At 51.7% G+C, this 10,551-nt stretch overlaps 1 protein-coding gene across 1 annotated transcript; it reads right to left on the bottom strand.

Moving 5' to 3' along the window:
- Positions 1-4,000: 4,000 nt before the first annotated feature.
- Positions 4,001-10,486, bottom strand: MRPL10 (mitochondrial ribosomal protein L10). Its single transcript, XM_050934848.1, has 5 exons — positions 10,410-10,486; positions 9,792-9,958; positions 8,556-8,720; positions 7,368-7,512; positions 4,001-6,205 (listed from the first exon to the last, which is right to left on the bottom strand). The coding sequence occupies exons 1-5, from the start codon at positions 10,450-10,452 to the stop codon at positions 5,934-5,936; spliced, it is 792 nt and encodes a 263-aa protein (XP_050790805.1). The 5' UTR covers positions 10,453-10,486; the 3' UTR covers positions 4,001-5,933.
- Between the last annotated feature and the right edge of the window lie 65 nt (positions 10,487-10,551).

The raw sequence follows: 10,551 nt of genomic DNA, 5'->3' as shown, positions 1-10,551 counted from the left end.
GGGGGGCACCGGCTCAGCAGAACCGACCCAAACACGCACCTGGGGGGGGCACCGGCTCAGCAGAACCGACCCAAACACGCACCTAGGGGCGGGGGGGCACTGGCTCAGCAGAACCGACCCAAACACGCACCTGGGGCGGGGGGGCACTGGCTCAGCAGAACCGACCCAAACACGCACCTGGGGCGGGCACCAGCTCAGCAGAACCGACCCAAACATGCACCTGGGGGGCAGGCACCAGCAGAACCGACCCAAACACATACCTGACCCGGGCCAACACGGGATCAAGTGGGAACCCACCCAAACCCTGTCACCTGGGCCAGGACCAGCTCACCAGGGCTGACCCAAACACACAGCCACTCCAGGCAGTACCAGCTCAACAGAACGGACCCCAAAACAGGCTGTCACCTGGGGTAACAAGGGTGAAACAAGTTTCAGAGGGGGTAGCCCTGTTAGTCTGTATCAGCAAAAACAAGGAGGAGTCCTTGTAGCATCTTAGAGACTAACAAATTTATTTGGGCATCTGATGAAGTGGGTTTTAGCCCACAAAAGCTTATACTCAAATACATTTGTTAGTCTCTAAGGTGCCACAAGTGACAAACCGAAGGTCTTGTCAGTTGCTCCATATTAACTGGCCGGATGAAATCAGCAAAAAGCATATTTGTGGCTGAACCCACCAACTACCTCCATCAACACTGGTTCCGTTTGAGTGGCTGTCTTGATAGAGATGTTTTATTAGCATGAAAGAACAAAGGGCATTTGCCAAGGAAGGCCACACTGGGCCGTTGACCACATGGACACCACAAGCTTCAGTTGCATAAGATCACCAGCAAGGGACATAGCCACAGGAGAGTCAGCCAGATCATGCGAAAGACCTCGCTAAAGATGAACTGGGCTGGCACTGTGTGTGCACAGAGGCTATGTCCCTTTTGGACATGTCATGCTGGTCACTCTCATCATGGTGTCAGATTATCTTACAATTAACATAGCCTCCTAACAGCCCTGTGGGGTAGGAACTGGGAAGGATAATATACACACACAAACCTCTGCCAATTTTACAGTGGGAATTGAGGCTCAGCGATGTCAAGTGATGTCCCGAAGGCCACAGAAAACCACGCTAGAGCCAGGAATCAACTCTCACTTTAGAGCTTTAACCACATAGTTCTCCATCCTCTTGCTTCTCCCACTGGCACAATAGTTCCCAAGTCAAAGTCCTGCAGGCTGACAATGCTCAGCTGTTTAACTCTGGGGACTCCTGGCTGGAGAGCCCCCTGCTGATCTCAAAGACAGCAGAAAATTTCAAATTTGGGGCCAAAAATCTAACTGACATAGTTTGGCCAAGAACCAAAATGTTTGTTTTGAAATGGTGCTGCAGTGCCTCATAGGAGTTATCATTTGGGTGCCTCATACTCCCATTCACCTCTATAGGCTGGTCTCCCATGATGTATCAACATCTCCCCTCTTGGTGAGGGAAGACAGTTCATTATGGGAGATGAAATCCAGCCAGGAAGTTCAGCTGACTTAGAACAGGAGTGTGAGGCACCTGAACTACAACTCCTAGGAGGCTTGGGGGCAGCTTTTCAGAATTTAAATATTTTGGATTTTGATCTTGTGCCAAGGGAAGACAAAACGTTTAGTGTTGAAAACCCAATTTTCTGCCAAAAAGCACAGAAAATTGTCACCCTTATCTCAACTGCTACAGCAGCACAAAGTAAAGTGGAGAAAACATTGGTTTCTCCACGCAGACAGGACCCAAGCCTGTTGCGTTTCAGAGATCAGAGTTAATATCTTCAGCTATCTCTGGAAGGGAGTACGAAAGCACAGCAGGGCCACAGCTGCAAGTGTAGAGATACAGAGTAGATGAAGCCACCAGAAGGAACTAAATTGCAGGGGCATAAAGGGGGATGGAGAATGAGAAATGTTGTTGATCCAATAGCTAAAACCAACCTCTGCTTCCAGCAGCTCTCTCTGTTCACCTGTCAGTGGAAGGAAAAAAAATGCACAAAAAGTACACGAAATCTATATATTTTTTCCCATATGCATCAACATTTTTCTTTGAACATATTTCAAGTTTTCATCAAAATAAACATAAAATGACCATTCATTTTTTTACAAAACCTCCCCCACCCTCCCATCACCACCTCAGTGCAGATTTCAGAGCTGTTATCACTCAGATACTGCACAAAGAAAAAATCCAGTCAATTTGCAATTGGAGCACCAGCCGAAAACACCATGTGCTAAGTCCAAAGGTGGAAGAATTTCCACTTCAGTGCATGGGGCCAAGTATTTCCTCTCCCCCCCCCCCCCAGTTGTAGCAGCGGGGCACCATTGAACAATCTGAAAATGCAATGCCGCTGTTGAAGGTTCCAGATCATGTGCCATCCAGTAGGGTCTTTCCTGGCCATATCAGATCAGTGGGAGAGGGTGGGAAATGGTCCACACCTCACCGATGGAGGCATGTCTGGGTTCTACAATCAACCAAAAGGGGTTATTAGCAGCACACACTGTCCTTTCCTGGCTGCCATGCAGAGCAAAGGCATGAAGCAGACATTCTCCCCCCTGGAGAAGGGGACTAGGCTGCCCTCGTGAGTGCACTGTGCTTGGGACAGAAGTGTCACTGCTAGCCCCTTTTTGATCTCCTGCCAAGGTCACCGGGGGAAATCAGTCTTCCTATTGCTAATCAGGAAAGCACCGCACTTGCTTGGACTTGGGTCACATATCAGGGATCAAGAGCCGTGAGTAGCGAAGGGATCGGCCCCCCCAGACATTTATAGCAATGCCCAGGCTCAGGGATATCAAGTGGTTTATGCTATGAGCGATAACAAAGGGAGTGAGAATGAAACAGCCTGGTAGACGCACAGGTCTACAGGCCCCAGGGAGCAGATCTAGGTACTCATGAGAAGATGCAGCAGCTCCCTCCCAGGCAGGGCTGGTTCTAGCCATTTTGCCGCCCCAAGCACAGCGGCACGCCGCGGGGGGCACTCTGCCGCTTGCCGGTCCCGCAGCTCCGGTGGACCTCCCGCAGGCATGCCTGCGGATGCGCGACCGGAGCTGCGGGACCAGCAGACCCTCCGCAGGGATGCCTGCGGGAGGTCCACCAGAGCAGCCTGCCACCCTCCCAGCAACCGGCAGAGCGCCCTCCGCGGCATGCCGCCCCAAGGATACGCTTGGCACGCTGGGGCCTGGGGCCGGCCCTGCTCCCAGGCAAAAGGATGGCCCTGCAGTTCTCAGGCAGGAAATGCAGAGAACTGGGTTCTGTTCCAGGCTCTGCCACATCCTGTTACCCTGAGCTAAGTATAACTCTGACATCAGTGTAGGTGGGAAGCTGAAACAGACAACACTCCACACACATGCCACTGCTGGGTAGAGATCCCCCATGTCTGGGAGCACGTCACGTCCCAGCTTTGCCTGTTTCCCCAGCAGACAACAATCCCCTGTCATCTTTAATATTCGTAAAGGGGCTTGAGATCCTTGGATGGAAGATGCTGGAGAAGTCTAAATACTATTACCCTCCTTAGCTCACTAAAGCTAAGACTGAACCCATTTACTGGACAGATTCAAAGAGGCGTTCGTGCACGTAATCACAGAGATCACCACCTGACATCCAGAGAGTTTGGTGCATCTCGGAAGCAGGAGCAGCTCAGATTAACATCAGACTTTGTTCTTTGGTCTCCCAGGAGACCTGTGAGATGCTCTGCCACCCAGGCTTCATCTACTGGGAGAAGGATTCCCTGTGCCTGGAGTCTCAGCAGAGCCCAAGGACTGAGTTGGCAAAGGGACTGGATCTCCTTCTCCCTGCCTGCGCTGGGCTGAGGATCAGGGAGGTCTGTGCTCTGCCTAAAGAAGGCTTTAAGCCAGCATCCTGCGGCACCAACAGTATGCTGATCATATTGCAGCTGGAAGGGAAGCCACCAAAGTCGTCACATGGGATGGGGGGGAAGAGAACAGCTTTGTAAAAATCCTAAGAGCAAAGCCTCAGACAAAGACTTCCACAGCCCAGACATTCTGGAAAACAATGTTTATTAATGAGTCCTCCCATTTCGCTCCCACAGCCAGGGCCGGGCCCTGATGCTTTGCAAAGTTCAGTTCAACAGCACAGACAAAGGAGCTGTCCACAGGCGGCCGTTAACACCCACACCAGAACTCGCTTTCAGGGCATTTTTCCATCTCTGGAGGAGGCATAGGCAGTACTGTCACTGCTACTGCATGGCCCCAGTCCACACAATTTTGGAGCCAAAGCGATCAGAAAAAAAATAGGGACCCTGGTCCAAAACCAGTTTAAATGGCAGTGCTGACAAAGCATTTTAGACAGCAGGCCTGTAGATTGATGCCATCCACAGCCCTGCTTCAGCTAGGCACAAGTCCACTCACATCAGCGGTATTAGGCCAATATACATCAGGGCTAAAATCTCCACATCTTCAATTCCCCATTGCTACCCAGACCCTGCAAACAGCAGCGAAGAGGATAGATTGGCTGCCACTTGACTACACTGTGAAGGCTATTTTGCTAACATCCCTTCCTGCTAACACAGGGCTGGTTTGGTTTCAGACTCAGTGGAAAATCAGAGGCACTTGGAGGCAGGGAACTCAGCTCTTGGGTGGGGCAGGGTGCCTGCCCCTGCTCTTAGGAAGGCATTGGGCTGTAGTTCTCCTGTGCCGGACTGAAGCACAGATGAGGGAGAAGCAGGAGGTTCTCCCCTGGGGAGCACAGGCAGGGGCTGCCCAGCTGAGAAAAATAACCATGATAGTCAAGCTCTCTACGGTTGGCTCCCATCTGAAAGAACAGAGCTGTTAGCTAAAGCCAAGCGCATTTTCTTTTTCCCCCTCTTTTGTAAAATGTTTCCAACAAAAATAAGATTTGTCTTCAAATGTTTTCAGGAGTTATTTGAAGACTCCAAAATCTTTCACAGTTTAACAAGAACAGATGCCCCCTTCCTCCCTCCAAGAAATTCTGTTTTGCAAAAAACAAAGCCATTTTCCACCAGCAAAAATGTCTCCATAGAAAATGCTCATCCTTCTCTAGGGTTAAACATGTGCTCAGGCCATGAAGGGGATGTCGACACAGCAGCTGGGAGACGGAATACCCTGCTGGGACCCTGCATGTGCACTAGCTCTACTCAAGCCAGCACCTAAAAATAGCAGGGTGGCCACAGATGCATAGACTAGCCCCACAGGTGGCTACCTCAAACCACAGCAGACACACTGCTATATTTAGGGGGGGACCTTCATAGAGCTAACGTGCGTACATCTGCCTGCACTAGGAATTACACTTTCCAGCTGCTGTGAAGGCATATCCCTCCGTTCGGTATCCCTAGCATAGCCTGCTGTTTCAGTGTCTTCTTCACTTCCTGTCTTAAATTGTAGAGGAGCATTACTGTCTGTCATTAAACAGTTGATGCCTTCCACCCTAGAGGTGGCTGCCTTTCAGTTCCCTTAACTGAGACAGGGACTCTTACTTTCCCCACGTGCTTTCTTGTCCCCCCCTGGATCCCAGTGATTCTCACTGCTGGATTGGTGGTGGTTGGAAAGCATGCAGTACTACAACCACCATCTGCTCCACTCCCCACATCACAGAACAATCCTTACCACTGAGGAAGACTTGGGATGATCCATCAGTTGCATTACCAACTGACCAGAGGGGGTTTTACAGAAAGTGGAGGGAGGAATAGCTTCACATATCCAGGCTGAGAAAGGGGGACTGGACCCACCTTGCAGACTCCACCCCCAAACAGTAGCACATCCCATTAGCATCAGTCTGACAGGTTAGTCCCCTAGGATCTTTTTCCTGCTAATTCTGTTGTTGGCTTAGACAGGCGATTGGCCTCTTCCACTAATGCACACCCACCTGAGAGGAAACCTGGCAGGCTCAGGCTCCCCGCTATAAGCCTGGATGTGTACAGGATGTGGCTAATAAACAGAGTGCTGGGGAACTGGCATCAAAGGCCTGCAGAACTCTTGGCAGGCCCCAACTCAGCCTGGCCTTCCCCGGCCTTCCCATCAGCCTCCCCAGCTCCACTACTTTGCTGTTTGATGTACTGATCCAGCAAAGCCGTGAGGTGCACAGAGCTGTGCTGCAGGAGACCACACGTCTGGGATGCCATGAGAGAGAGAGTGCCCACCACTTGCCCCTGGGTGATTTCCATAGCTGGCAGTTTGGAGTAGTTTAAGACCCCCTGGTTGCTTAGGATGGTGTTGTCAATGCAGGCACCTGAAAGACAAGAGAGGAGCAGACACGGCTGAGTGCAAGATACTGGCTACGATGCAAAAGCGGGAAAGAGAGCCAGGGATCTTTTATTTTCAATAGGTGCGTTAGGGAGGTGCTTGATTATGGGAGTTTAATGCTGGTGACAGCTGCTGGATTTACAGCCTTGGAGACCATGATGCCTTCTTTGCAGAGGAGGAAGGGAAAAGATTATATGATTTGCTTGAGATCAGGCAACAAATCAGTGGCATAGTCAGAAAAAGAACGCAGGAGTTCCTGGCTCCTAGCCCTGCGCTCAGTTCAGTAGACAGGACCCAGAAAAGAAGAGGTAGCAGCAGTGCGAGCTTCCCTACCAAAGTGACTCAGACCTGGCTTGAAGGGGCCACTTCAAGGGGAGCGTGATCCTGGTCTCTAACTTCGCCAACAAGGTGGGGGAGAAGGGGCATGCTAATGTGATGTGAGCACCTGCACTCAGGCCAATTCATCCCCCTAGCAGTCATGAGGTGGTCAAGGCTTTGGATGGCTCCCATCCTAGACTGAATTTCAATCAGTGACCTAAAGAGCTCCAGCCTCTTCAGCCGTCCAGGAAACAGCCCCACATGCCCAGCTAAGTACTGCTGTTTGTGAGCCTGGTTCAAAGTTATTCTCTACCCCAGAGACTTCTTTGTACAGTCACTGGCCCATGAGACCCAAGGAGCAATTCCTCCAGACTTCTGCCATCAGGGAGCTTCACCAGCCAGGCAGCCATTGGACTGAGTTAACACAAACCCCTCTTGCACACGCTGGGGACTGAGGCCAAAGCAGCTGTGCCAAAGATGCTTGGGCCAACCACCCAGAGACAGAAACTTTCCCCTCGCAGATGCGCCCAGATGTAGCGTGGGCCACAGGGCACCAAACTACCAGGCAGGACACAGGTTCTATCACCAGCCCTGGTAGCGGTATGGCTTCACTCTGAGTAAACTGTTTTCCCTCGGTCTGTTTACTCCACCCACCCTTTCTCTTTTGTTCATAAACTCTTTGAGGCCGGGTCAGCCTCTCACTAAGTGTAACTACAGCACTTGGCGTGAAAGGGCCCTGACATCAGTTAGCCCTTTTAGACACCTGTGTAATATAAGTAACAATATCTGACGCTCTCCAAGCAGGTTGATCCAAGAGGGAGAATCCTTACCTAGGAGGTTTATCTGTGGCACGTTCTTCAGTATTCGCAACATTTCCTTCACCTTGATTTCTGGGCTCACTAACATGAGATTGTAGCCTACAAAGAGAGGCAGGAGGTTCTTGTATTTGGATACTGACAGGTAGGGTCTCACAATCTGAAAGAGGGAGGCAAACGGTAAGTGAGGTAAGGAAGAGAGAGAGAGATCACAATTTATCACAAAAAGGCCGAAGCGGTCTTCAACGTACCACAAGGACAGTCATTTCAAGAGCCCCATATTCAAATTAAGCCCTTTATCTGCCCAGATGAGAACAGACCTGGTCCCTCCCTGAGATCTGAGACGAGCAGATTCCAGACACCCTCTAACCGGATTTTTCAGCACAAAACCATGTTGAAATTGGATTCATTTAGCCCAAGTGGCCAGCACCATCAGTTCCCCAGTAGCCAGATGTTTTTCTGACATTCCCTCTGCAGTGCTCACAGTCCCTTGCATGGCAGCGTGTTTAAAGACCGGTGCTCCAAAAAGAGGCAGAGGAGGGAACACTTACATCCTCCAGTAAGTGAATGATGAGATTGTGTGCTGACGGCTGCTTAGGAGCCTCACCCAGCGCTGAAATGCAGAAGCCCGTTTAGTGGGGAAGGCCAGAATGAACATGTTATACTTGTGTGCAGTGCACTTCGCTTGAAAACAACTGCATTCAGAACCAGGTGGGGAACGAGTCCGAAACCCTCCATGTTTTGGGACCCAGCTGCCTCAGATCTCCTCACTTGCTATGAAACATCAAGAGAGCCAAGTTAGATGTTGAGCTGTGGACAAGGCATTGTGGTGCAAGGGCCCTGGCTGTGGAACATGCTCCCTCTAGTGGTGCCTCTTCAGGACAATCAATGCAAGGTTCATCTTTTTTTGGCCAACCATTAATTTGCCTTAGAAACCAACCTCCACAATCTTAGCCCATCTGGTGCTTTGATGTAGACAGCACTTAACTCCACATGAGGCTTTTTTTTTTTTTTAAAAAACACGTAACAAACCCAGATGCCACAACAAAGGGCATACAATAACCTTCAGCCTCCCCCTTTTTTTTGGCAATCTAGGGGCACAATCATGCACTGGCTTTGCTGCACCCCCTTAAGAACTAAACCTCGCTCCAATAGGAGCAGCCTGCCACGTTGGATTTAGCTGCCAGGCAGTGCCAACTGTACCTCATTAGGGAAGAACTTGACATGGATGTTGTGCTTCCTGAGGCGGTGTTTCATGAGCAGCATTTCCTCGCTGGGAGTAAAGTTGTGCTGACACACAGCGATCATTTTACTGTCCCGGAATGTCTCTGCCACTTGCAAGCGTAACAGCTTTGCATAGCCATTCTCCTGGGAGAGGGAGAGCCATATATATATTTATTTTTTAAACACACAACTGTCAAAGCCTAGAACTGGGCGGGGGGGGGGGGGGGAACCTGGGTGCCACCCTGAAGCCTGCGCAGAGAGCAGCTAAGCAGAACTCTGCCTTTATAGAGCTCCAGTCATCCAAGAACCTCAAAGTGCTTCCCAGAGGTGGGCACCATCCCCCATTTACAGATGGGAGAACTGAGACACAGAGATTCAGTGACTGGCCCATGGTCACAAACAGGGTAAGTGGCAGGGCCAGGAATAGAACCAAGGAATCCTGACTCCCTGTTCCCCGTTTTAGCTGCTAGCCCACAATACCATCTGAACTAGGGGTCGGATTCCGCACCCACTGATATCAATGGGCCGTTAACTTAGCAAGGAGCTGGACTGGGTCCTTCACAAATGAAGAGCAAAGAAGGGAAAGAGCAGAATACGAAGGTTGAAGAGGCCAGCTCCGGGGAGACGGCATGGGCATAACGCCTGATCTGAGAGATGCCAAACATCTCCAGCTCATACATGCTTCAGCAGGCGTGACTGGGATGCCCAGCACCACCGATGAATCAGGCACGCAGTGAACAGAAGGGCGGATCAGACTTTAAAGCTGAAGGGATGTAGAAATGCTGAGAAATACAGGAGACAGGGCTCACTCAGAGTCTCTATCACTCAAGACGCTGATAGGAAAAAAAAAAACAGAGCAACAAAAAGGAAGTCCAGACCCAACAGCATCGAGGATAAGAAAGGGAATACCAACTATAACCCGAGAAGGTTTCCTAGAGCCACGAATCCCCTGCAAATAATCAGAGCCTGCAAGGTTGTGTCTACCCTGCATCTGGGAACAAGCCTCCCAGCCCGGGTCCAGAGACTTGGGTTAGCAGAGCTCAAGCTAGAACGCTAACAATAGCTACGTAGGCTGGAGCTTAGGGTCTCAAGCCTGGGGGCACTGTGGGCTCAAGAGTCCAAGACGCAACATCAAAGCATCATCTGCGCAGCTGTTTTTAGCACACAAGGGTACGCCCAACTAACAAGCGTCTCAACCTGGGCGGAGAGACTTACCTCCTTGACGGCTTTGATGCGGGGAGCGACGCACTTCTCCGGGACGGCCGGTTTGGGAGCAATGTACTCCGTCACCGCCATCAGTTTCTGCCGCTCAAAGTGCATCGCCTTCCAGTGACGCGTGACCGACTTGGCATGGCGAACGATCTGCAGGGTGGGCAGCCAGCCTGGTGCAGGGAAGAAAAAAGAACGAGGTAGTTAGAACACACCTGAGCCCCTGGGCCTGTGATCCCAAGGTGGAGCATGACCTGGGATGTTTAACAGGACCCCCTAGGGGATAAGTCCAGCCTGGCCCTGCCACTGGAGGCAGCAGAGGCGTTTCAGGAACTGACCAGCCCCAGATGCAAAGCTCTGACCCGGATCTGAAATTTGGGGGCAGGGGGGCGCGCAGGGGTCACGTGGGGGTCTGAAGATCAGGACCCACCGCAGCAATAAGTGTGAAATGCCAAGTTTGGTGTCTCTGGATTTACAGGGGGGGGGGAAATCAGCCCAGGCTCCCCCCCCCGGGGGCTCCTGGGACAGAGTCCCCCATGGGGAGGGGCAGCCACTGGCGCGTGGCGGGAGGGGCTGTCAGAGGAGCGGGGGGAGTTGCCGGGAGCCCGGGGGGAGGGTCCTTACCCGTCCTGCAGGGCGCCCGGCAGCCCAAAGCCGCGGCCGCCATCTTAGCCGGGAAGAAGCCGAAGGGGGTTGTGGGAAGCTGGAGGACCGCTCCCCGCGCGGGGCGGGGGGATTTAAAGGGGCCGGAGGCGCGAGGCGAGGC

The sequence above is a fragment of the Gopherus flavomarginatus genome, chromosome 25 (assembly GCF_025201925.1).
Source record: "Gopherus flavomarginatus isolate rGopFla2 chromosome 25, rGopFla2.mat.asm, whole genome shotgun sequence".
NCBI classification, from domain to species: Eukaryota; Metazoa; Chordata; order Testudines; family Testudinidae; genus Gopherus; species Gopherus flavomarginatus.
Note: the sequence above shows the minus strand (reverse complement) of the source record. Positions and strands in the feature narration are given on the sequence as shown.

Bases quoted from the DNA above. Each gene is read 5' to 3' on its own strand.
- MRPL10 (XM_050934848.1), bottom strand. From the start codon at position 10,452: ATGGCGGCCGCGGCTTTGGGCTGCCGGGCGCCCTGCAGGACGG. The intron at 8,721-9,791 runs GTAAGTCTCTCC...TCCCTCTCCCAG, and splicing joins GCATCAAAGCCGTCAAGGAG to GAGAATGGCTATGCAAAGCT. The intron at 6,206-7,367 runs GTAAGGATTCTC...CTTGTCTTTCAG, and splicing joins GCCACAGATAAACCTCCTAG to GTGCCTGCATTGACAACACC.